This window comes from Ursus americanus, chromosome 14, assembly GCF_024610735.1.
Source record: "Ursus americanus isolate L20-20 chromosome 14, mUrsAme1.1.p, whole genome shotgun sequence".
Taxonomy (NCBI): domain Eukaryota; kingdom Metazoa; phylum Chordata; class Mammalia; order Carnivora; family Ursidae; genus Ursus; species Ursus americanus.
Genome location: NC_142140.1, coordinates 40154870 through 40181955, shown reverse-complemented (window position 1 = coordinate 40181955; position 27086 = coordinate 40154870). Strand labels below are relative to the sequence as shown.

General features: G+C 47.2%; 1 protein-coding gene and 1 non-coding gene across 5 annotated transcripts; one reads left to right on the top strand and one right to left on the bottom strand.

Moving 5' to 3' along the window:
* Nucleotides 1-27086, bottom strand: CDC25A (cell division cycle 25A). Of its 4 annotated transcripts, none has more exons than XM_045778685.2 (15): nt 26471-27086; nt 25383-25456; nt 24225-24267; nt 23688-23724; nt 23150-23251; nt 21071-21190; nt 18224-18358; nt 17542-17616; nt 12911-13084; nt 7313-7411; nt 5778-5840; nt 5584-5682; nt 4222-4352; nt 2188-2299; nt 1-1983 (listed from the first exon to the last, which is right to left on the bottom strand). In XM_045778685.2, exons 1-15 carry the CDS (start codon nt 26638-26640, stop codon nt 1843-1845), a joined length of 1575 nt encoding a protein of 524 aa, XP_045634641.1. In that variant the 5' UTR covers nt 26641-27086; the 3' UTR covers nt 1-1842. The 4 variants fall into 4 exon arrangements, with proteins under 4 accessions (XP_045634641.1, XP_045634642.1, XP_045634644.1 ...); XM_045778686.2 differs by having other exon boundaries at nt 23150-23248; XM_045778688.2 differs by lacking the exon at nt 21071-21190.
* On the top strand, nt 11761-11867 carry LOC123780087 (U6 spliceosomal RNA). Its single transcript, XR_006776321.2, has one exon. It is a non-coding gene; the product is annotated as a U6 spliceosomal RNA (small nuclear RNA).

Below are 27086 nucleotides of genomic sequence, written 5' to 3'. Positions count from 1 at the left end.
TAAGTTCAGATTGTTTTTATTTTCAGAGCCTGCAACGGTTGGTCAGCAATGTGAGCTAAGCTGGTCCAATCTGAAGGCCATCCCACCTCCCTTTCCAGGCGTCCAACCAACAGAATCCCTACAAACAAGATTAGAGACCAACTGAGATGTGTCTCAATGTGTGGTGAGAGGGGGAAGAGGCCTTCCTCTTTCTTCCTGTTCCCCTCCTCCCCACTTGCTTTTTCTAACAAGATTGTTTTATAGCCAAATGCAACTCAAACCCATAAGAGCAACAAGCCATCTCCGGTACTACTGCTTCCCTCTCTACCTCCAGAGGCAGAAGGGAAGTAAGAGGGGAGACTGGCTCTTGTGTTTAAGAAAAAGTTGGCTACACCCCAGTGGAGCAAAGATGGTGAGGAGGCTGATGCTTATGGGTGGGGATGCACAGGAATCAAATAGGCCTGTCCAGAATCAACCAACTCAGCCCCAGCTCCTTGCATAGGAGCTGTTCCTTTGAGACCCCCATTTCCACGGGGTTAGATAAGGGGGCAACTAGTGATGGTCCATCACTCCCTGTCCCTCAAATTCAAACATGATAAACTCAGAAAGTTTCACCTTCAAAATCCACCACGCTGCCTCCTGAGAAACACATTCGATACAGTCGTCTGTATGCCAGCACCCACGCCCCTCTCCTCACGCCCAGGGCTTCCAGCCCCTCTTCACCCTTGGGTGGCCCAGCCAACACTGATTTGATACTCCTTGACTCATACAATGACTATTTTTAGAAAATCAAAAGCTATTCAAGAGTATCAGGGTAATAGAAGACACTCAGTGTACACTCCCCTCCCCCATCCCACACAGCCCCCCTCCCCCCGCTCCCCCCTACTCTAGGACACCTACGCTACCACATTCCAACAATGACCTGGGGGTGGCCCAATGGAAGCTGCCCGAAGTGCTTTCCTGACTGGGACTCCTATGCCAGCCAGTGTCCCAGGGAACCGGGGTGAAGGAGAGCAGGGTCACCCTCCCCCCAGATCTCAGTGGCCTTCGAGGTAGGTCTGGGAGGTTTAGCTTATGTCCTGTAGCCAAGCCTGAGTCCAGTGCCTGCTCCTACCAGTACCTCAGTCCTTGGCTCTAAATAGCAGCAGCCCCAGTACCACAGTGCCTCCTGGGGGTGACCGAGCTCCTAGCTCTGTCCCTCCACACAAGTTTGCCTCTTCTCCCCCATTCTTTTTTTTTTTTTTTTTAAAGCAGAGGTAGTCCCTGGGATGATAAAACCCTACCCAGAATGGCAGTATTATGACTTAAAGAAGCAGTTAAATAAAAGTCTCCAGGAGTTATTTAAAAAAAAAAAAAAATTAAAGTGATTGATGAAGTTGAATAAATTAAAGATACGGGTTATCCCACCGAGAGCATTCCCTTCCCAGGCTGTCTTTGGTATTTGGCCAGCAGCATTTCCGCTTCTGTCACTTCTCTCCCACTCTCCTACCCCTCCCCTCGGGAGAGGACAGTGCCCAGCAAGGCCCCAGGTGGTCTGTCCGGCAGCAGGGGCGGGGTGGGCGTGAGAAGTCAGAACTTCGTGACTCCGTGACTCCGTGCTCAGAACGGTGCTGTGGCAAGTGGCGGCCTTGGCAGCCAGGCCCGCGGCAGAAGGAGAACGTCTTACAGGGACGGAAGAGGCGCGGCCGGCAGGACACTCCAAGCCCAGGAGCGCGGGCGCACAGGAAGGCGCGGCAGCCCCAGGTGCCCTCTCCGCAGGTCACGCACGCTGCTGGCCCCCTTGCTCCAGCTTCTCTGCAGCAAAGAGGGAAGGGGGAGGTGCGGAGGGAGGCTCAGAAGCCGCTGCTGTCGGCGCCGCCGCCCTCACAGCTTCTTCAGACGGCTGTACATCTCCCTTTTGCTCTTTTCCCCGGCCCAGGTCCGGCTCTTGGTGCGGAACTTCTTCAGGTCTTCTTTGAAGTCCTCGTGGTGCATGGGCCGGTAGCCGGGGGGCTCACAGTGAGACTGCACACGGGAGAGGACGAGATGAGGGGCCCCTGCCTCACGCGCGGAAGCCGGCTCCCCCCATCTGGGCTCGCAAGGCGGGGCCCTTCTTGGCGCAGGGCAGGTCCCCAGACCGTGGACGAGACACAGCCATGACCCCCAGACAGATCGGACTGTCCAACCTGGGTGAGCGGGGCACCATGCTCTCCAGAGACTTCTCCTTACCTGGCATTTCAGGAAGAACTCCTTGTACCCGCCCTTCAGGACATACAGCTCGGGGTAGTGCAGCTTGGGATACTCGTTACCAAGCCGATCTCGCTCTCTCACGTACCGGCACCTATCAAGGAGCAGGCAGGCCAAAGCAAGGTGAGCTCTTCCGACAGAGCAACACGAGACCACACGGGGGGCGGCGGGCGGCGGGAGAGCTGCTCACACACGGCTTCCCGGTCATTCTCGCAAACGGTCCGTGTTGAGCTGTGAGCTCCCGGCCACACGCGATCTTTAGGAAGTTCACAGGTAGTGGAAGGGAGACGGTCTCTCTCAAACGGTCCTTCCTCCAAGTTAAACAGCCCTACCCTCTGGCCCCTGCCCAGCATCCTCACTGCCACCACCGGCACCCATGTGAAGTGACTGCTTCTGAGCCAGCTTCCCGCTGCAGTCTCCACCCTTGGCATACCACTGCACCCCAGCCTCCTCCACCACCGGGGTCCCTCCCTGACTTCCTATGTAAGCCGGCGGCTTTCTTCCTGTGGCTTTTAAATAGGCCGAGCTGGCTCCGGCCTCGGCGCACCTACTTGCACCCTCTGCGTGGACTGAATACCGAATACTCTTACTAATAACCTCACCTGGCCATGGCTCCTGACCTCTCAGTCCCTGGTACAAAAGCCAGTCCTTACAGTGGCCCACTGCGTGGTACCCTATCCCCGCTCCTCTCCTTCTCTCTCTACTCCAGCCACTTGGGCCCCCTTGCTGTTCCTGCAACCTGCCTGGGAGCACCCACCTCTCATCTTATTTGTCTCCGAAGCACCTTCTAACACACCGAATGGTTGACCTATTTTTTATCAGTATTTGTCTGCTCCCGCCCGCTCGGAATGCAAGCTGTGTGAAGGCAGGAGTTTTAGTTCTCCTACGTTTTGCTGTTCCCCGCAGTAAGCAGAACACTAGCACGTGGGAGGCAACAGTAAGTACCTGAGGCTGAATGAGTAACCCCACTCGGGAAGGAACATGAGTCCCCGCTCAAATCCTACCTCTTCCTGTGGTCACGGTTTTGTGCTAAACGCAGGGCAAGTCCCTGTCCTCGGGAGGCAGGTGGGGGGACAAGTTCCCACTGTAGGTGTGTGTGTGCTAACGCGGCAAAACAGCCTGACCTTCTTTTTTTTTTAATTTATTTATTTAGGGGCATCTGGGCGGCTCAGTCAGTGAAGCGTCTGCCTTCGGCTCAGGTCATGATCTCAGGGTCCTGAGATCGAGGCCCGCATTGGGTACCCTGCTCAGTGGGGAGTTTGCTTCTCCCTCTCCCTCCTCCCCAGTCCTGCGCAAGCTCTCTCTCAAATAAATAAATTTAAAAAAAGTTTTTTTAAAAGAGATTTATTTTTTTGAGTGACTATATGTGTGGTGCGAGGGGGCCCGGCAGAGGCAGGGAGATAATCTCAAGCAGACTCCCCACTGAGCGTGGAGCCCAACACAGGGTTGATCTCATGACCCTGAGTACATGACTTGAGCCAAAAGTTGGACTTTTAACCGACGGCGCCACCCACGTGCCCCCATGTGACCTGACTTTCGAACTGGTTCAAAATGAAAAGGCTGCGCCAGGATCCAGGCCTGTGGGCCTATGAAAAGTCTACCTGGGCCGACCCCAGTCAAAACCGCACCCACCCCTCCCTCTCCCTAGCTGTCCCTCTGTCCTCCCAGCACGGACCACACTAGCATCAGAGACAGCGCCCGGCTGGAGAAGGCCCAAAGCCCTTGGCAACAGAAACTGCTAGGTCAAGGCTATAAAAACACCACACTCAAGGAAGCTGTTCATCAAATCAAATGACTGCTTAATAGTTAAGAATTTGGGAAAACATCTGCCACGCATGCATCTGAACTTTCACAAGAGCAAACATTTACATGTTTGCAGGCTAAGGTATGGAAATGACTTGGGAGGTGAGAGGGTGCGCGTCGTGCTGAAGCACACCGAGTGTGAGCCGCCCCCCGCCACACCCCCCCAGTTACCGTGGGCCTGTGCCCCGCGGCCCAGCGGCACGCAGCACTCACATGCGAGGGCCTCGCTCAGAAGAGAACTCGCAGTGGAACACGACAATGACGCGCTTGCCATCAGTAGGTACGATGGGCTTCTTGAGTAAGAAGTCCTCAACCTCCTCTTCCATGTGCAAGTTCACCGCACCCTGTGGGGGCACCAGACACTCTTGGCACCTGTGCGTGCCATCCTTGCGGACAGGGACTCTGAGAGTCATCTTTAATTGGGCACCTTATCTTCTGTTATGACTATGGGGACATGACTGGTATTTAGGAGTTTGGGACTTTCAAAAGCCGCGGAGCCTGTGGCAAACACTAATGTTGTATTTAATGTACCTCTTTACTATATTTTAATAGTATCTTATTGGTTAAAGTTGGCACAACCGGTTACTTTCTTCCTGGGAAACCGTGTCCCAACACCCGCCCTCCACCCTGCAGCTTAATTCAACTATAGACTTCGAGGCATCGCTAAGCCTGGTATAGGACTCGGGGAGGACCACCTAGAAATGCCCTTGGTGGTGACGGTGTGAGGCCTAGCTCAGGGAGCATTTGCTCTATGATGCGGTGGAGTAGTGTGGGCCAGGGAATGTTCTTCAGTGCACCAGGAATCAACGCCTCTTTTAAAAAATTCTCATAACCAGCATGTGAGCTAGTAAGCAGCCAGGTGTCACCACCCACCCCCTTTATTTTACTTTTTACTTTTTACTTTTTATTTATTTATTTATTTATTTATTTATTTATTTATTTATTTATTTATTTTTTAAAAGATTTTATTTATTTATTTGACAGAGATAGAGACAGCCAGCGAGAGAGGGAACACAAGCAGGGGGAGTGGGAGAGGAAGAAGCAGGCTCCCAGCAGAGGAGCCTGATGTGGGGCTCGATCCCAGAACACCGGGATCACGCCCTGAGCTGAAGGCAGACGCTCAACTGCTGTGCCACCCAGGCGCCCCTAATTTTTATTTATTTTTTTAAAGTAGGCTCCATGCCCAGTGTGGAGCCCAATGCAGGGATTGAACTCACCACCCCAAGATCAAGACCTGAGCTGAGATCAAGAGTTGGACATGTACCCAACTAAGCCACCCAGCACCCTAACCACCCCTCCACCTTTTCAAATCACACATCCATGGGGCAGCCGGGTGGCTCAGTCGGTTAAGTGTCTGCCTTCGGCTCAGGTCATGATCCCAGGGTCCTGGGATGGAATCCTGCATCGGGCTCCCTGCTGAGCAGGGAGCCTGCTTCTCCCTCTCCCTCTGCTCGTGCTCTCTCTCAAATAAATAAATAAAATCTTAATAAAGAAAAAAAAAATCACAGATCCTGTCAGGGATCCTTCTATGCCTCCCACAACAGCAGGACTCGCCAGCAAGCCTCAGGAACATACCTTGATGTGGCCACCCTCATATTCATATGGGTACCGGCAGTCAATGATAACAAATTCTTTAATGAGGTTGGCAAATTTGCCGTTTAAAACAGATGCCATCTGTGGACAGAAAGCCCAGGAGAATCAACTTTGGCTGCCAGGAACAACTAGATTCAAATATCGCAGGGGTGGCAGGATCCAAAAAGGTGACTTACAATTTCTGGAGAGATGTATTTTAAATCCTGATGCTTCCCAGCAACTGTATGAAAGAGATAACCCTGTAAAAAGTTTAAAAAGATACTTAGCAAGTCTCGAGGCCTGTAAATACGACATTTATACCGCTAGCCCGCCTGGTAAGAGGCAGCTTTACATGCAAACCTTAAAAGAACCGTCTGGCTACTCCTCTAGGCCCTTCATGAACACCCGGACATCTCATCTTCACACATACCTATAAGGCACTCATCCTCATTCTCGAATGTGAAGCTGGGCACCCTATCCAAGGTCAGCTAGCTAGTAAGCCAGATGTAACTACAGAAACTTCAGGTAATTTCCTTCCTCCTACTTGTCAGGAACCTTCATCTCAGTAGCCAGATTTTAAGGAACATGGTGTCAGGCATTGGAGATGGGAAAAATGAGACCTGGCCTGGCCTTGAGGGGAGAGACAGGCACATCAGCAATTACTCATTAGGGCAACTGGCTGAATCAAGAGCTCACCCATCCCCATGGCCATTTGCAAGGTCATTATGACAAATATAACCAAAAGCTTCAATTCAAGTGGAAGGTTCCACCAACAAGGACACACCCAGTCTTGCTCGCTCTTCCCTTCAGATAGAGTTGTCTCCTATTTTCAACCCCCTTATGTGTCCCTATTCCTTCAAAACTCACCTGGCTGAAATATGAAATATGGCCCAGACCCACACCTTCCCCAATTTTCTAGCTGAGACAAGCCCCCTTTATTTCTCCCAGCCTGCTCACACTGCACCGACCTTCACTTCCATCCACCGTGCGGTCCATGGCATGGCAGGTCTTACCACATGAGAGTTTTTTGAGGGAAGGAACTGGGTCTCATACTGGAATTGGAATCTTTGCCTAACACGTAACAGGTAAGTGCTTCAACAAATGTCAGCTAAACTAATGAATAAGAAATTGAGCTGGTAGCCTTCGTGTCCTGAGTGGCTAGACAAGCTACACGCTCTCTGTCCCACCCTTGTATTTCACCACAGCCCAAAGGCAGCCAACTCCTCCACTCAGCAAATCCGTACGTATCAGGCCATCATCAGCAGATCTTCCTCTGCACTTCCCTGAGGGCCTTCTCCCTCAAATGCTGTGCTTCTCTGGACAACAGAGAAATTCATCAGCTTAGGATCTTCTAAGATAACCTTTTGATACACAGTCGTGTAGTGAGGCTACAGGTTTATTCTTGCTTCTTTATAGTTTATGGCATTACTATTTTTATAATCAGAAACACAGTTCCCAAAGAGCCTGGCCTTTGGGTTGGAGTCGAGGTGGCTGGTGAGTGGCTTCTTAGTTTGTCTGATCAGTACAAGTAAGGTCGACAGTCCCAGAGAGACCAAGATACATCAGATCATGAGTCTGTTTCCTTATCTTTAAAAACTTCAAACTGTGTCCTCTTGGGGGCATTGCAAGAGTCACCCCAGGGAGGAAGAAAGGCTGAGGGGGGTTCTAGGAAACACCCCAAAGCCCAAATCACATAGCCAGGGCAGCTCTCCTTGCGTCTGCTTAGAATTACCTTGGAGAAGTCTCCTATAAGGTCCCTTGGGTCATTATCCAAAATGTTCTCAATGGTCCCCTTTGGGGAAGATGCCAGGGATAAAGAGTGATGTAGAATCTGGAACAAATCAAAGGTAGAAAATGAGGCCAGTGTTCTGAATAGGACTTTTGAAAACATTCACCTAGAACATGTCACCAGGAGGAGAGTGACATGTAAATGCCTGTATTTAACAAACAAAATATTTTCTTTCTTTGACTGAATCTAGAATGAAAAAGAGAATGTGGGTCACTGACTAGGTCTACTATTATTTCAGTGTCTAAACGAAATGTTCTGAAACTAAGTTTTTCTTCTTCCCTTTTCAAATTATTTTAAAAGATTTTATTTATTTGAGAGAGCGTGTGCGCACAAGTAGGGGAAGCAGCAGGCAGAGGCAGAGGGAGAAGCAGGCTCCCTGCTGAGCAAAGAGCCCAATATGGGGCTTGAACCCAGAACCCTGGGTGCATGATCTGAGTGGAAGGCAGACGCTTAACTGACTGAGCCAACCAGGTACCCCTCCCTACCTTTTTTAAAAAGGGGAATTAAAATTAAGGCTAAGCCTAGGGGCGCCTGCGTGGGTGGCTCAGTCATTAAGCATCTGCCTTCGGCTCAGGGCGGGATCCCAGCGTTCTGGGATCGAGCCCCACATCAGGCTCCTCTGCTGGGAGCCTGCTTCTTCCTCTCCCACTCCCCCTGCTTGTGTTCCCTCTCTCACTGGCTGTCTCTCTCTCTGTCAAATAAATAAATAAAATCTTTAAAAAATAAATAAACAAATAAATAAATAAATAAAATTAGGGCTTCGTCTAAAATAAATATTTTTTAGTTCTATCCAACTGAGAAGCTCTAGAGGTACAAGGAGCATTCCTAAAGGACACTGTGGTCTCTAAATACTATTTCCCACTAAAAGAAACCAGGGCTTGAGGGTGCCTGGCTGGCTCGGTCAGTGGAGTGTGTGACTCTTGATCTAGGGGTTTTAAGTTCGAGCCCCGTGTAGAGTGTAGAGATTACTTAAAAATAAAATCTTAAAAGAAAAAAAAGAAAAGAAACCATAGCTTTTTGAAGAAGCGATTGACTCCAGGTTGGGACAAGAAATGTAAAAGATAAACCTGGAATGCCTTCTGATAGTGGCAAGGAACCTACCAGACTAGTAAGGCCATGTCAAAAGGGCTAGTCATGGGGAGGTAAGGATTTCTAAAGCAGGACACAAAGAGCATTAAACATAAATAAGATTGATTAATTGAAATACATTTAAAAATCAAGAAATTCTGTTCATCAAAAGAACAATATTAAGAGAAAAGGCAAGCCAGGGTGGGAAGATATACAATCTTTCAATAAAAGATTCATCTCTCAGTACACAGAGCACTCCCATAAAGAGATAATCCAGTAGAAAAATGGGCAATAACTTGGACTAGCAATACAGAGAGGAAAATCTAGGACCAAGAAGAATGACTATTAGGAAATAGAAACTAATACGTAGGACTCCAAGGAGACCAGGTTCAAACACAGGCAAAACGCAGCTACAGCGGCTGAGTTCAGATCAGTGTTACTGACGGGGAAGCACAGGAGGGGCTCTGGGCTACGGCTAGTGCTCTTTCTTGGTCATAGTTGGTATTTATGGGGGTATGTTCACTTTAAAGAGATCCAGCATTCATTTTGCCTTTCCCAAGGGTGACCAAAGAGTTTGATGAGTAGAGGTTTCTCTTTGTAGGAACATTCTGCGAATAAACGAAGAACAATGGACCTGCAGGATCGCTTTTTGAAACCTTGGTTAAATGAAATCTAGGCAACAATCATCAATGGCTGTCCAGCAGCGTGCCGCCTGATCAAAGTGAACAAATCACCCAGGAAAGAGTCATGCCAAAGAAATGGAACCCCAATCTGATCAAGGGTTTACGGGCAATACAGAGGATAGAAGGCAATGTTAGAAGATCCCATAGGGCCATGGGAACTTCTACAAGACAACTGGCCTGAGTTCTTCAACCAATAAATTTCAAGAAGAAAACAAAAAGATGGAGCACAGGAGCCCAAGTAATAAGAGATCCAGCGACCAACTAGGATGCAGAGACCTTATTTCAACCCAGATTTGAACAAACTGGAAATGCATTTAGGAGACAATTAGAAATAATATTGGGGCACCTAGGTGGCTTAGTTGGTTAAGCATTTGACTTGATTTCGGCTCAGATCGTAATCTCAGGGTTGTGAGATAAGCCCCACCTGCTTAAGATTCTCTCTCCCTCTTCCTCTATCCCCTACCCTTTCTCTATTTAAAAAAAAATTTATTTTATTTTATTTTATTTTTTTTATTTTATTTTTTTATTTTTAAAGATTTTATTTATTTATGTGACAGAGAGACAGCCAGCGAAAGAGGGAACACAGCAGGCGAGTGAGAGAGGAAGAAGCAGGCTCCCAGCAGAGGAGCCCGATGTGGGACTCGATCCCGGAACGCCGGGATCATGCCCTGAGCCGAAGGCAGACGCTTTAACGACTGCGCTACCCAGGCGCCCCCTCAAAAAAAAAAAAAAAAAAAAAAATTTTTTTTAATTAGAAGCGATGTTAAGAAAATAAAAAGATAAATCCCTAGTATAGCAAGAGTACAAGGAAATGAATATTCCTGAATATTGATGATAAATAAACTAGAAGCTTTCTGGAAGGCAACTTGTTGGCATGTATAAAATGCAAAGTCTTATAAATGTTCCTGCCCTTTAGTCTAGAATTCCTTTTTTTTTTTTTTTTTTTTTTGAGGGGGCAGTACAGAGGGAGAGGGAGAAAGAATCTCAAGCAGGCACCATGTCCAGTGCAGAGCCCGTCATGGGGCTCCATCTCCCGACCCTGAGATCACGACCTGAGCGAAATTAAGAGTCAGACGTTTAGCCAACTGAGCCACCCAGGCGCCCCTAGAATTCCACTTTTAATTAGAAAAAGTAAAATCCTCATCAAGTATTAGGTAACCAAAACAGATTATAAAATGTAAGACACCAGGCCTAGGTATTTTCATGGCTGCCATCTAGCTGACTTTTTTTTTTTTAATACTTTATTTATTTGAGAGTGAGAGGGAGAGAGAGCACAAACGGGGCGGGGGGAGAGGCAAAGGGAGAGGGAGAAGCAGACTCCCCACTGAGCACAGAGCCCGATGCAGGACTCTATCCCAGGACTCCTGGGATCATGACTTGAGCCGAAGGCAGACGCTTAACCGACTGAGCCACCCAGGTGCCCCTCTAGCTGACCTTTTAAGACAACTAGTGGTTACTCAAACCTTTTCATGCTACAGAAAACATGGGCAGTTCTCCAGTTTATTTTACAGTGCTTAATACCAAACCTTAATACCAAAATCTGATGATATAAGGACAGTATAATGAAGGAAAAACGCGTATAAATAAAAGCAATTCTAAATAAGCCAAACACGACATTTCACGAAGCAAGAATAGTTTTAAAATGAGGAAATCTATGAATACAAGCCAAAATACATAAACAAGTTAATAAAAATGGAGTAATCATAGCTAGGATGCAATAACGTTTTGAAGGCTTTAGTTCATGGAATAAATATTGCAAAGGCGCATAGGATTTATGCCCAGAGAGCCATGACAAGTCACTCACCTAAAGAAATGGCTAATGGTCAATAAGAAGTGAAGGGATGAAGGATGCCTAGGTGGCTCAGTCAGTTGAGTGTCTGCCTTCGGCTCAGGTCATGATCCCACGGTCCTGAGATCAAGGCCCGCATTGGACTCCCTGCCCAGTGGGGAGCCTACTTCGCCCTCTCTCTCTGCCCCTCCTCCCCACTCGTGTTCTCTCTCACTTGCTGTGCTCGCTCTCGCTCTCTCAATACATACATACATACATACATAAATCTTTAAATGAACAAATGAATGAATGAAGAGACGCTCGATCACCCCTGGAGTCAAGAAACAGATACGAGATACCATTTTTCAGACATCAAAATAGCAAAAGCCTCCTAGGAATGATAACATTCAGTGCTGAGGAAATTCTGGATAAAGTCATCAATTCATCTGTCTCTGGCAGGCATGTGCATTGCTGATTCCTTTCTAGAAAATGAATACAGTAGGGGTGCCTGGGTGGCTCAGTCGGTTAAGCATCCGACTCTTGATTTTTTTATTTTGGCTTAGGTCATGATCTCAGAGCTGTGAGATCAAGCCCTGTGTCAGGCCTGCTTAAGATTCTCTCTGCCCCTCCCCCCAATAAATGAACGAAAAAAAAAAAAGAATAAATAAATAAATGGGGGGGGAATATAGTAAATGTACATAGCTCTGGCCTCAACAACCCCACTTATTCTCCCCAAAATGAACATGCAAGGACGGCAAATACTGTAATTGTTTATAGTGTTTGAAAACTACAAACAATCTGAATGTTAATCAACAGAAAAACAGCATATCCATTACAAGGATTCTCGTTCAGCTATTTGAACATAATTTACAGTGCTCACTTTGGCAGCACATACACTAAAATTGGAAGGATACAGAGAAGATCAGCACGGCCCCTGAGCAAGGACGACATTCAAATTCATGAAGTGTTCCATATTTTAAAAAACAAACAAAAAATAATTTACATTTGTGTACCGACCTATAGAAAGGTCGTGATATTAATAGAGGAAGTTCCAAAATAACAGGAAAAGAAACCATAACAAACTACGAGCAATTGATTTAATAGAATTAGATATGCTAAACTTGACACCAAAGAGGATACATATTTTTTTGAGTACAGGTGAAACTTTTATAAAAATTAAACTTTCATTAGGCCACAATAGGTCTGAATTAAAAGAAAACAATGGAACTGAAACACTTAGAATACAATGAAAAACACGACACAGTTGTGAGACAAACTTAAAGTATTGGGAAATGTACAGATCCAAGTAGACCAGGAGACAGTGATGCAGCAAACCCAAAGAAACAAGAAACCCTAAGGAAAGTCCGGTCTCCCCAGCCAAAGGACTAGGAAAAGGGCCGCCTATCAAGACAGAAAACTTTTAGACAATATAACCACTGCAGCCAAACACCAAGGCAAAAACGATGGCCCTATACCATGCCTGGTCAGCAAGTGGGGAGCTTACACATCCATCCCTTGCCCAGCTGTAATGAGGTGCTCAGTCTCCATTCCACTGGGATGGTGTCAGCAGAGGCCTAGTGGGGACCTTGAACTCCCGCTCCCACCCAGCAATAATGAGGCTCGCCCCCACCCAGTAGGGGAACCTGAACTTCCACCCCCTATCATCCCCACAGTATCAGAGGCCTAAAAGAGAAAATTTACATAGACCAGAGTCTTATAAACCCCCAATACACAGGATACAATCGAAAAATCACTTGTCATAGAAAGAACCAGGAAGATCTCAACTTGAACAAGAAAAGACAATCAATAGAAGCCAACACCACAACACAGATGCCGGAATTATCTGGTAAGGATCTTAAAGCAGCCATCCTAAAAATGCTTCAATAGTCAATTAGGAACATGCTTGAAACACATGGAAAATAGTTAAGTCTTGGCAAAGAAAAAGAACCAAATGGAAATTTCAGAATAAAAAAATACAAGTATCATTCTTGCCCACAGCAAAAAGGCACCTGCAAAACCAACCTCCTGGGGCTTCTCTGGACTGGCTGCCTCGGCGGGACTGGCCCCAGCCATGCTCTTTCTCCGCTTCGTATTTGCAGGCAGGTGCTCCTCTTGAGATCGGTCTGGTCTTTTTAACACTGACCGGGTGATGGAGCTACACGTGGAAGAAGAGTCAAACAGCTTGCATCGATTGCCCTACAGGGAAAAAAAGAGACCCATCTTCCATTAAAACCTACTCACTTGAGGGGCACCTGGGTGGCTCAGTCGGTTAGGCAGCCGACTCTGGATTTTAGAGCAGGTCATGGTCTTAGGGTCTTGGGATCGAATCCCTGCGTCAGGCTCCGCACTCAGCGGGGCGTCTGCTTCAGGATTCTCTCCCCCTTTGCCCCTCCCTCCCCGGTTGCTGGAGCTCTAAAGTAAACAATCTTAAAACCAAACCCAAAACAAAAACCTCTGCTCACTTGGATGGTAAAGCAGATGGGCCAAGGGCTTCCTGGGATGGTTTAAAATTCACCCTAAATCGGGAAACAGACACTGTCCCTTCCTCTAGTCCCAGCGACTCCTGGAGGGCCTGGCACATAGTAGCCACTGAGTACCTGGTGTCCAACGAACACGTACACAGCTGACACGATACGGAGACGAGGAAGACAATCGGCTCTCAAAAGCTTACTGTCTACACAGGGTCCTACGAGTCAAATAACTGTTACCCTCCAGCTGGGAACACATTTTTGGTTTGCCTCCTTCCCTCTATTTGATAACTTGCACCTTGCTTGGGCAGCTCTCAACAGCTTTTAATACCCCACCTAAATCCAGAAAAGGTTAAGAGGTAGCTAGATATGCTAGAAAACAGGGCCAAGGTGTTAAAATAGTGCAAAAGGTGTGAGTTTGTAAGGAGCAGACGCCTTCAAAATGGTGTTCAAAAGTCCTCTCTACTTGGTCTTTCTAAGACTAATTTCTCAGAGTCATAGGGCAGCTGCTCTGACCAGTGGTAGGAACAGTCTAAACTCATGTGCCTGCTTATGACTCGGCTTTCCCGAGTGTGTGCCTTGGCTCGGCTTTCCCTTCCATGCAGAATCTCCTTTCATACCCCAGTAAACTGCTTTTTTCCAAGCTGATACTAAAATTTCGACCACACGTCCTTGAAACATTCTGGTTAATCCCCAGCAGAATGTGCCACTCCCATGCCAGCTCTCCCAGAGACCAAGGATTTTCTCCTAATTTTTCTGTTTATTTTAATGGAATGTTTTCTGAAAAGCAAGACCAGAGATTTTTTTTTAACCTAGAAGAGCTGGAGGCATTTTTGGGAAGAGGATACACAGCTTTCAATAGTCTCAGAGGGAACTGTGAACTCCTCCAGGGAAGAAACCACAATTCCAATACAGCCCCAGCAACTGTGAGTCTGCAGTAAGTGTCCGTGCAAGGCAAGTCCTTGCTGTGAAGGGCCCCAGAACTCTACTGGTAATTTAAAAATCCAATTAAGGGGTGCCTGGGTGGCTCAGTTGGTTAAGGATCTGCCTTCGGCTCAGGTCATGATCCCAGGGTACTGGGATTGAGTCCCGCATCGGACGCCTTGCTCAGCAGAAAGCCTGCTTCCACCTGCTGCTCCCCCTGCTTGTCGCTTGCATGTTATCTCTCTAGTAAATAAATAAATAATCTTTAAAAATAAATCAATCAAAATCCAATTAAAAAAAAAAACTGATAGACATTTCCCAAGCTTCCTTGCTCTGTACATAATTTTTGTCTTTCAAAGGGACCTAGTAAATTTAGTCAAAGCATTTGTACTGGGATAGCCCATTTCCTCATAGCTATGCACGTTAATCTACTATAATTTGTAAGTGGTCCCAAGAGTATAGCTCATTTGTCCCGTATTTATAGTTCAAGGGCTGTGCTAGTTTAAAAATGTAAGGATTTCAATTTATATGTATACCTAAGGGTGTGGGGCTCTGATTTTGTCCTGTGACAGTATCTAATTTTCTCCAGGCACTTGTACCATAGGAGAGGATGTGTCCCTGTGCGGGTATAGCCTCGCTTCTAGCTTTGTTTGAAAGTATCCCTGATGGAAACCGAAGTCTATAGGCTAGACACTGATAGAAATCTATGAGTTACTGTTGTTTGGCAAGTGTTGTGCTTGATAATATGGAATATAAATACATGAGAAAGATCAAAAAATACATGGGGGAAAAAAAAAAGCATATACTCTTCAGACTAAAAGCTTCGTACTTGAAAAGTCTTTTTCCAACTACCTGGATTTAGAGCTAGCAACAAATGTGGTCCTTCCCCCTATCAAGACTCCTTGTTTTACAAAGTGGGAAACATGCAGACAGATGAAATGCATCGCTCAAGGTCTCCATTTGTGGGGAGCCCAGGTGGGATCTAAATCGAGATCCCTAAGTCCTGTGATTCCACTTGACCTTTGGTTGTACTCACCTAAGATGGCAAAATTGAGGGCACACCTCTACCATCCCAAATGCTATGGAGAAGATGGGAGACAGCGGGCTCTTTACCCACTAGGTACTTAAACACACACAAAGACAGCCAACAAAACTGAGGATGTACTTTAAGACTGTCTCTCCCACTGACAACTTCGGGGTCATTCTCATGACTTTTCCTTTATCATTGTTACTTCTAAATACCACTATTCCTAATTTAGGATCCCTTCAATCTGTTCCCTCTTCTCCCTGTAATTCAGAAAAGTCTTTAGCACTTTGCCAAATAGTCATAACCGGCTCCTAAGCACCCTGTTTGTAACTGACCCGTCCTCCCTTCCAGTTAATAGTCACATTCAATGAAATCCTAGCGTCCCTGGGAAAATCCATCTAAACCCTTTAGTCTGGCAGACAAGTGACATTCGTCACAACCTTGCCCCTGCTCACCATACATCCCCGTTCTCCAGCTTCCCAGGGCTACACGCTATTTCCTCAGATGAACTGTTTTTTCATGAATCAATACATCCTGCCCCCCAAGTTCCCACACAGCCTGAGACCCTGAGCAAACATGCCCTCTCTGCGGGATCAGCCCCCGATCTGCTCACAGCATATGGCTCTTTCCAACGTGATGGACGTTCCTGCCCTTGAAGTGTCCACAAGGCCCACCTGTTTGATGGGATACACGTGGCCACACGTTGCGTTTAACAAGGCCACACACACAGGGTAAGCTGCTGTCTGCTTCACATCGGGGGCTCCATAACTCCACTGCTCCCCCGCGACGGAGACGTGGAAAAATAACCCACTCCTTGCTGTCTTACTGCTTACGGTGTGAGGTTTTAATATGGGGGCTGAGTTAAACAAAGGTGTAGCTGAGGATGACAGTGGGGCAAAACCCTACCTGGGACAAGACGATGACACACAGGCTATAAAAATGGCTAACGAAGGACACTGGCTAGAAGGGAAGTCTCGATGTGAAAGCACAGACTGAGTTCATCTACTGACGCCTCAAATCCCTGCCTGAAGCAAATGTTGTGGCCACAGCAAGCCGCCTGCCCCTTCTCAAACTCAGACAACCTGTCAGAGCAGGTCAAGCTTGAGGGCCAGAGGGGGGCTCTGAGCACTCTGCAGATGTGTGAAGTAGAGCTTCACGGGCCACTTTCGGACCCCAGAGCAATGAAGGAGTCATCCAAGAATGTGCTTCTATCACTAACAGTTGTAACCCAATGCCTGGCTAGGTCAAAGGCAATGCTAGCTTAACCGAGGCAAAAGAAACACAAACAGTTGTCCTACATGTGAGCTGTGGGTGAGTCTATACAGGAGAAATGGAAAAACAAAAATGACGTAAAACCTCAATTATCTATGGGTAATATTCCCAGCATCCTGAAACTATGAAATAATCCTAAACTCCACATGGAAAATACCTGAAGTAAAACAGAATCTTTGAGCAGAAAACAGAGATAAAGCAGTGTTCCAAACGTTTGGCAGACTTTGTGCAAATGCCGAAAAGCATGGACAAGACAACGAAACAAGCTCAAGAAAGAGGAGCACCAGAGACCCAGGGACAGAGGACAGCCAGCTCCACACCTTGCAAACAGGAGCTCTAAAGAGCTCGGAGTGCCCATGTAAGTATGTCCCTCAGTAGCTCCTAGGGGAGATGGTGTGTTCTGAGGCCAAGCAAGGCCCCAGCCTGTGAACTCAGCCTCATTCAGGGCCAATCCCCAGACTACCCGTACCTGCACCCACAGCTTAGAACACAGAGGTGCCATCAATCACTGTCACTTGTGAGGAATTCAATTTAGCAGATATTTTCCTGAGATCTTAAACTAGAAAGTAAGAGAGATCGGAGTTGTACAGAAAGGATATTAATGCACACACAAACACACAGACACAGACACACACACACACAGGACATTAACTTGGCCGAGAATGGCTGGGATAAACTAAAAATTATAAAAACAAGAACCACATGTATATTTATCAGCCAGACTTCCTCACACACCAATGAGGACAAAAGAAAATATAAAGAAACAGCATGCTTTACACCAAAGAACACTAGTGACCAGTCAAGGGAGAGGCTCATACAACCCAAAGACAGAATCAAATGAAACTATTTTTGATCCCTGTGGTGATGTGGGCAGAAGGATTAGTTTTCCATTTAGTCTAGTCCACTCTGTCCCAGAGGCCTAATTACTCGAACCTCTCTCCAGACACACGGGGACAACTTACAAGGTTTGTAGTTCTTCTCATGACAAGGGGAGCCGTCCAGAGGCTTGCCATGCATGATGGGGTCTCTTCATCGTTCTAAAAGAGAAAAACTATAATAAAGATCCAGCAGAGACTAACAGTTTGAAGGCATTAGGTGTGATTCTGCCTGAGGAGTACCAAACAGGCCTAGATAAGGAAGCCTCTAATGTTCGCTCCTCTTTCCCACTAACCAGTATGTTAAGGTCAGAAGAGCATCACATTTCACAAACTGGGCATCTGAACATGTAGCTAAGAGCACCCCCCCCCACCCCCTGCCCCGAGGGTTTGTGAGGAGGTAGACTCTGGCTCTCCAGCTTTACGCCAGCTCGCCCTACACTGTTCTTGTTCCAGGTCTCTTGTGCAAAATAGACTATCGGCTCCTTCAGGGTAAGAAGGATCCTCTCGGTGTCTTCTTTTGAAGAACTGCCCCACTCCCACCTCAGATTTAATTAGACTAGGAGCAGAGTCTCAATAAATTCTCACCAAAAGAACAAAAATATCAGCCACCCCAAAGCCCTGGGGGATTGCTGTTCTTTCTCACATGACTCCTCCAGGGCACTTAATGGAATAGGTGGGAACGCGAACACATGAACGAACACACACACACACACACACACACACACATGAACGAACACACACACACACACACACACACACACAGCACCTTCAGATTCTCTCCATCAAGAAGGTCCATGAAGCCATCATCCTCATCAGACAAAGTAGCTGTCACAGGGGACTGGGGCATAAAAAGAGGAACGAAATTCCCTGGCTCGCTGCCATCTCTTTCATTAGAGGAAAGCTGGAAGACAGAATTCACAGCTTGTTAATAACTGATCAGAACGGATTTCCTTGGATGGGTCACTAGATTTTACGAGGATTTATTGTAAGTAAAACTTTGGCAGCTACTCATCAAAGGAAAATGCAGCCTAAGCTGATAAAGGATTTGATGTCTACACATAGTCCTGAGTAGAATCAGGCCTGGAAGCCTTCATAAAAACCTCTTCTCAGAGGCAAGTGGGATCTGGGGAGAGCCTCTAACAGAGGGCAAGGTTTGCTTTATCAGAGGACTGTAATTGGTGAACGGGAATCAACATGCGGGTTGCGATACAGTAGGATGACCTGCTGCAATGAGGAAGGGTGAGAGATATAATCTCTGCCCACAGATCAGCCAAGAGAACGCTTATGTAACTCTGACGGGGGGGGTGGGGTGGGGGGGTGGGACAGGGGGAGAGTAAAGGGTGGCCTGGTTCTACAAAGTCTATCTTCGTCCGTTAGACCTGGAATTTAACTGACAAGTGCTGTGTTTAACTGAGGAATTACTGTGTACCAGACTCTATGATATCATCTTAAGTGTTCGGTTCCATTTAAACCTCACAACACATAAGGGGAGTTACTCCTTTTCTTCTTATTGAACGAATCAGGAAACCAATGCTTAAGAAAGGTTACCAAGATCACATGGCACACCTGTTTGACTCCAAAGCCCAAGCTTCTCTCCCCACTACATTCTTTCCTAGGAGAACCATTCCTGGAGTAAAAATAGGGTATCTCACTAGATGACCCTATGTTGTTGTTTGGGGCGGAGAACCCTCATCATAAAACTAATATATATGTAATATAGGAAATTTAGAAAGATGACTCTTAAGTCTACCATCGGAAATAAACATTACTGGGGTGCCTGGGTGACTCAGTCAGTTAAGGGTCTGCCTTTGGCTCAGGTCATGATCTCAGGGTCCTGGGATGAAGCCCCATGTGGCTCCCCGCTCAGAGGGGAATCTGCTTCTCCCTCTCCCTCACCCTCTCCCCTCCTGCTTGTGCTCTCCCAAATAAATAAGTAAAATCTTAAAAAAAAAAATTCTGGAGATGAACATTACTAATACAAACATTGCTGATAGTGAATTCTATCTTTTCCAGGTGCTTCCTAAAACCAGGAAAAATGTTCAGAGAGAGATTTTTTTCCCACAGTAAGGATGCAGTCTCAACCTAAGTCCTACAGACAATCCTTGAGACACAAATCCCTTTGCAATAGGACTGCATTAATTCCCAAGTTGCCCTCTGGTTTTCAGAGTCAGTTGCCCACCTAGGAAGGAATCCCTTCTGCAGCTGGCCTCCTCCACTTCGGGCACCAGCTTGCCTCACAGAAGTTCCAGGCTGCCTCCGATCCTCCACAAGTGCTCCTGGGCATGCTCTGGGCACACTGGCAAGTTTCCAGGCAGCAGAACCAAGGGGCAGGTAACTTTATTGTGGGGCAGCACCCTCTGAGGCTCACACTAGAATACCAGTATTTTGGGGACGCCTGGGTGGCTCAGTTAAGTGTCTGCCTTCGGCTCACATCGTGATCCTAGGGTCCTGGGATCAAGTCCCGCATCAGGCTTCTTCCTCAGCAAGGAGACTGCTTCTCCCTCTGCCTGCTGCTCCCCCTGCTTGTGCTCTCTGACAAATAAATAAAATCTTAAAAAAAAAATTATAATGCCAGTATTTGTGACATAGGTTCTGGGATCCCTTGCGCATGTGTGATACAGCAAATGTCGGACATGTCACCTATCATGAGGGATGGCCAGGTGACCACAATAACCCCGATGCGATGGTCTTCAAGGGCACACTAAAGATATTTAGTTTTGGATACTCAGTACTTAAAGAATTACCGTGTAGTTGGGAATCAGATTTTGTTAAATCCTGGTCTTCTGTTTATCTGTGTCCTTTGGCAGATCACCCAACGTCCCTCACCAGCCTTTCCCAATCCGTAAAATGGGTTAACTCCAGCTAGTTCACAGGCTTATGAAGATTAAAGACGAGAACATATATAGAAGTGCTTTGTGCAAATGCTAGACAGAGCAAGGATACTGGCTGAAGGTGAACCTCAGACCACACGCCAGATTGGAAAGCTGTATTTTCACATGCAAGTTCCCAGGAGAACCTGGAAACCAAATGTGGTCACTTCGTTGGGCCTCTCTAGCCCTAGCTGTCAGATCGCCAGTAGGCAACTTTGGAAGTAGTGACGCCTCTGTTTGGCAAAGAAATAACCCTGGGGTACGTGGCCCCAGATATTGTCAAGGAGCCCATAGGTAGTGGGTTCACTGGAATCCAATAGTTCTTAATAAACCACCTTTGGAAGAAGCTAAGTGCTGTCTCTGAACAAAACCACTCTGGGAAGTGCCTCTTAGCACTCAGGAGGCACTTGGAAAGAGCAAGTTTTAAAAAAGACCCATAACCCCACCATACACACATTTAGAAGAATGACCCAGGATGCCCGCAGATTATTTCCCCAGAATTGACGAGGCCAAATATTCCTTGCTCAAGTTCAATATTCCAGACATACCATCTCTCACTCTGCTTCTGCCCGTCTGCTCTCCAGACACAGCAAAAACACCAAAAAATGTGACAGTCTAGTTTCAAATGACAAAGTCAAGGTAAAGACAACAAGAGCTACTGTAGTGTCTTCAACTCCGGGTTAAAGAGGGTGCTTTAATTCTGTTCCCATCAGGAACTCCCCTGTGAAAGCCAGGGCACATACCATCCGAGCTGGGGCAGAGTTCTGCCTCTGTGTGAAGAGATCTTTACTCTCCTCAAGTCCATGAGAATGCAGGCAGCCACGAGATGCCGGTCTTATTGGCTTCTTAAACTCAAAGGCTTCCTGCAAGACAGCAGAGTCAAGACATCTTCCACTGTCCACGAAAACCATGACCTTAGCTTAGCTCGGGTGAGACAGTCAAGGGAGCAGGCACTGCTCACCTTTGTAACTGCTTCCAAACTAAGGGTTTACCCATTTCTGAGCTTAACTCCAACACCGGATCTGTGCCACTAAGAATTTCACAGACTTAGGCAACAGCTGACTTCTAAGGCGGCATCTTTTCTCTCACCACAAAGACTATTTCCTGACAAAAACATAAATATCAGCCAAGTATACAAAACACTGAGTTAATAAGCTAAATCAAATCAGCAATTTCCTAAAATCTAAAGCAAAGTGTTTCAATATAATTGCCTGGGAATGGGAGCCGCAACTTTTCACTCTAGATTTGTTTGAAGATTTTGTATTTTCCGCCTTCTTCCTACCAACAGGAGGTAATTATTTTCCACTTAGTTATTGTACTCCATACTCAAAGCAATGGAAAATTAAGAAAACGACTGTTTCACTCAACAACATGAATCGCACATGTTGAGTGAAAGCCAGAAGTGACAGAATACATTCTGTGTGATTCCATTTACTTCAAGTTTGGAAGCACTTATAATCCCCCTACCTAAAATAGCCACTTCACTTGTGATGAAGTGCTCAGAGCAGTAACAGCTAATATCACAGAGTATCCACATGCCAACACAGCACTAAGTACTTGCTATGCATTAACTCATATAACCATCACCGATCACCTCCATTTTACAGATGAGGAAACGAGGCCTTACAGGTTAAGTGGTGTGCCTAAGATCACAAGAGCTCTTTACCATCTATGCTGTTTCCCCTCCAGAACAAAGTTCCAAGCAGGCAACCCTGGGAAAAGCTAAGCTCAGGGGAAAACCAGGCATCAGTACAGCTTCCCTGTGTCCAGTAGAAGTTACTATATGTATATATGTATACAAAGGCCGAGGCAGTGCTCCAGGCACTTAAGGCGGGAACTCACTTCTGTATTTTCCCTCAGAACCACACACAAGTTGCTAAGAATCACTGGGAGAATTTATGGAGGCAGTAGGTTTTACACGAAGTCTGGGAGATGATAAGGATTACAAACTGTGGCATTTTAGCAGGGAATGGAAAAGGGAAGGAAATTGACATGAGGATATAGTGAGAATGAAGGCTGGAAAAGTTGAGCCAAGTCACTGAACTGTTTTGGATGCCCTGTGCAAGGCACCTGGCAGGTGTGAGAAAAGCCAGGCCAGGGTGTTCTTGGACTTTTGGATGGACCACAAGCTCACCCTCTAAGCTACCAGTTCAGTTACTCTGTGATTCACTGAGACTTGTTCACTCTGTGCTTTCAAATATTGCCAAGAAGCCTTTTCCTAAGCTTACAACTCATCCCAGGGTGAGCACAAAGAGGCAGGGCCTTCTGGATAAAGTATTCATGGATATAATTACTCCTAAGGGCTATCATTTGAGCAACTGCTCCCTGCCAGGAACCATTTTAAATGCTTTACATACATTATCTTCTCTAATTCCATAATGCCCTACAAGTTACTGCTACTCGTATCTTACAGAGAAATGAAGAGACCTACAAAGAAGTATCGGGGGGTGCCTGGGTGGCTTAGTTGGTTAAGCGTCTGACTTCCGCTCAGGTCATGATCCCAGGTCCTGGGATTGAGCCCCATGTCGGGTTCCTTGCTCAGCAGGGAGCCTGCTACTCCCTCTCCCTCCCACTCCCCGTCTGTACTCTCTCTGTCTCTCTGTCAAATAAATAAATAAAATCTTTAAAAGAAGAAGAATAAGTAATGGGTCAAGGTCACACAGCTAGTAAGTAGGATTCAAATCCAGGTTTCTCTGCCTGCAAAGACCATGCATGACTTTGGTGGAGGTCTAGTCTCCCAGAAAGCAGCCCGGCCACTTCTCTGTAAGCCACTGACACTTGTGGCTTTACCTCTATCCTGTTAGCACATTGATGCCACTCACGTTTTCCTTGTTCTCATCCTGGTCCATCAGCTGAAAGACGTCATGGTCAAGAGAATCAGAATGGCTCCTCTTCAGAGCTGGGCTACATCCCAAGAGCTTCTGCTGTCAAAAAGAAAGAAAGACATTAGGTACATAAATGACAATTCAATGAAACTCAGGTTCAAAAGAAAAACAAAAACTGCAATGAGGGTTTAGCTCCTCACACTGCAGGTGGTAACCAAGAAATGTGGCCAGGGTTCCACCTTACCACAACATGGGATAGAAGGTCCCGCTACGTGGCTTCCCACCTAACCTCACAAGGTAGGTCTACAGCCCTCTCAGCAGAGATTTAGGGGGCCAAATCAACCCTAAAATATCATTTGCAAAAGAAGAATACTTCCTGTATCTAACTGGTAGTTAGAACTGAAGGTGAGGCTGTTTAGGTGTTTTGAGCGCTTACAAGACTAAGGAAAACCAGTCTTTGCTGTCTACATTAAGGTCCACCATTAAGGTCCCACTGATAGCTAAGCAGACAGATTAAACCAGGGAACTAACTTACAGGCAGGAAACTTATTCTCCTCATGGGGTTTTCAAGGCTGCGAATAGATCGGAAGGTAAACAATGAGAATAAAACAAGAGACAGGTATTCACATTAGCAGATCCCGTGTGTAGTCTATAGTTTGGGGACAGAGCAGTCAAACATCCCCGCTTTAAGCAAGATGGAAGAACAGATTTCTGAGGCTGTCCTGTTCTCACAAGCACCCCTAACATTACTGGGCTTCTAGGTAAAAAAGGCAAGCCCAGGTCTTCTCTTAAAATACACATTTAAGTCTATGATGCCAGAGAGTGAAGTAAAGGGTTGGGCAAGACTCGAAGAGAAAAGCACAACTTATAGCTGAAATAAAGGCTGGGAAGTCCTACAGACGGCTGACACAAACAACTCATTCCCTAAAGGCACCAGACTTATTTACAGGATCCACAAGTCTTACTAGGGTCAGCTAAATCCAGGGTTCCCATCCAGAGCACTAAGAATTTCAATAAAACATTAAGAAAAGTCTTTCCTAAGCACAAACTTTTAAAACCAGCGAATACATACTTTTCTTTACTATCCAAGGGCCCAGGAGAATCCAGACAGAAGCCTGTGGGAAATAATAAAACCTCAGGAAATAATACATGAAACACCATTTTGTCATTAAACAAAAGAAAAATACTAGTACTGTTTCTTTAAGCCATCAATCAAGACTCATGGCTTGGACTTTTGCCAGAATTAAAGTCGTGTCACTATTTGTCGAAAAGTTCATATCTGCACAAGTCTTAACATTTTCATAGTGTATCTACCAATCCGATTTCCCTACTTACAAATATCATCAAGGGAATAGGATGTGAGAATTAAACATAATCTTTTGATGACTGGTTGGTTATTCAGACAGAGATTACCCAGTAACTTTCTGTGAGTTCTGACCACGAAAAGAATAGGTACCAGTTTTCTGGAATAGTTTTGACTTCAAGTAATTTATCTTGTCAGACCGTATGTGTAATTTGGGGGTATGGAAAAATACATTTATCAGTCCTATGACAAGCCAAGTGTTCATTGCCTTTAACAAAATAACACCAAGTAAGGTGCTCATCTCACCAAAGGGAGCAAGGCGTAGGAGACCCTGCTCTCAATATGGTCCAGACCCACCCGCGTCTGCCTAGTGCACACCTCTCCTCATGATATCCACATAACTTTGCAGGAAGTCAAGTGTTAGCTCTGATATTCTCATTTGCCGTGCTGCCACAAGTAAGCATCCTACCCCTAGTTCTGAAGAAGTCTACATTTTAAGACCTTTGCTCTTGCAGTTCCCTAACATAAAGCATCTGTGCAAATATAACCATGAATTTATGAATTAGAATAAAATGCACTGGCCCATTTCCTCCACAGCAGGCTCACTGAAACAATAATTTGACCCTGCGTTTCAACCAATACGCTTTTCTGATCTTGGTGTTATGGTTCATTTTACCCAAATACTCACCCTCCAGATCAAGCACACACCATCTCCATGCAGACACTGGACACTTGTTTCCTCCATAAGCTACCACAGGGCCTTCTTTGCCCTGTTTTAAGGGTGTTTGTCACGGAATGCCATGACTCTTGTTTACTGTCTCAAGTAGTCACCAGACTAAGTTCCTAGGTGAAGTGCACATTACAACAAATTTCAAGTTTTCATCCTCATGTAGTAAACAGAATAAATGTTGAAGACTAAAGGAATACCTGAATCGGTTGACTCAGAGGAGCCCATTCTCTGCAGACTGCTGTTTCTCACCTCCAGCGGCTGTTCATATTCACTGGAAGCAAGAGAAAGAATTCTTTCTATAAATTTCTAAAACATACTCACAAGGTTACTTACAGGAGACAGGCCATGAGGTTAGCAAGTATCCAGGCTGCTCTCAACCATTTACTTCTAAGGCAACACCACAGATCCCATTTAGCCACCCAAAACACCCAGTTAGCACTTGAATATATAAAAGATGAGACTGGAGTGGGTAGGCATGGCCTGGGCCACACTGCAGACAAGAGGACTATGATGTTGGAGTATTTCCTGAAGCGAGAGCATGTGTTCTAGGTACCTGCTGGGATGAAAGACGAATCAGACAAGTTCCTGCTTTTTTCAGAGGTTGGAAAACGTACAAGACATGTGCTTACAGAGAAAATGGGACGTCCAAAACTGAGGGAAAAGCAGCTCCACCAGAAACACTGTGGGATGCATGTTTTGCCATGAGGAAAAGTCCAGAGAGCTTGGGAGGATGAAAAGTTGAATAAAAAGGCCTGGCCTTTTAGGAAAGCAGGGGTGGACGTCAGGAACGTGCACGGGCTGAGGAATTGAGATGATTTTGCACATACGCCAGGAAATAAAATGCCATGTCTCTCTGTCGAGAAGGAACAAAGCTCGCAGGAAGCTAAGATCCTTCGAGGTGGTTCAGCAAAGGGTGGAAGTGAGCGCCTGAAAGGGTCCGCTTTGCCCCCGTGGGGGTAGATTACAAAGAGCGTCCTGGGATTGGGGCAGAAGAAGAGTACAAAGCAATCTGAAAGGGGCGGCCAAGCTGGGGAACCCGGGCCGACCCCACCCCCTACCGGGCCCGGCTCGGGGCTGAGGGCCGCCCTGGAGGGTCCGAACGGCCTCTCCCGCCCAACATTCCGCCTGGGGGGAGGGTGCACATGGCGGGCCCCAGCTCAGCGGGGCGGCCCACGAGCGGCGGACAGGTCTCGCCCCGCTCCGGGCCCGTTTCCCAGCCGGATCCCCCCCGACAGCCATCTGGGAGCCCAGCGGCCTGCGGCACCGTTCGCTAGTCCCTCCTCACCTGCCCAGCCCCTGCAGCTGGTCCATGGTGACCGTCAGGTTGGTGACAGGCGACAGGCCCCCGGAGGCTGGCGCGCCGAACAGCGCTTTCACGACGGGCTGCGGCGCGGGAGGGGGGCTGCAGGCGAAGAGCAGGCGGCGGCGGTGCGGGGGCTCTGGGCCCAGTTCCATGGCGGCGCCCGGCCTCCCAGGGCTCCCGCTCTCTCTTCCTCCGCCTCCGCCGCGCCCGCCCCGCCCCGCCGGCACCGGCCTCGGCCGCGCGCCCGGCCGCGGGAGCCCGCGGGTCAAACACAAACACGACCCCGCGGTTCAGAGACGCGGCTGCCGCGGGCAAGCGGCGCGGACGGGCGGGTGTCTAGACCCGGCAGGCGCCAGCCACATGCACGGGTGATTCCCCCGCACCCCGCGAGGCCAGCGGGCGGGCGGGCGCCGGCAACCTGAAGATTAAATCCAAACAAACGCGTCGGGTCGAGAAGAGAAAGCGGCCAGGGCCGCGAGGCAACGGCCAGGGCTCACACTCTCTTCGTTTTTCTCTCACCCCCTTGCCCGAACCCGGGGCCGCAGAGCACCAAGCGGACCTTCACCTCCCTTCCGGGCTGTCGCAGCCGAGGTGGCCT

Bases quoted from the DNA above. Each gene is read 5' to 3' on its own strand.
- CDC25A (XM_045778685.2), bottom strand. From the start codon at position 26,640: ATGGAACTGGGCCCAGAGCCCCCGCACCGCCGCCGCCTGCTCTTCGCC. The intron at 17,617-18,223 runs GTGCTGTGTGTG...TTTCTCTTTTAG, and splicing joins TTGATGGAGAGAATCTGAAG to AACGATGAAGAGACCCCATC. The intron at 4,353-5,583 runs GTATGTTCCTGA...GTGCCCCCACAG, and splicing joins ATGAGGGTGGCCACATCAAG to GGTGCGGTGAACTTGCACAT.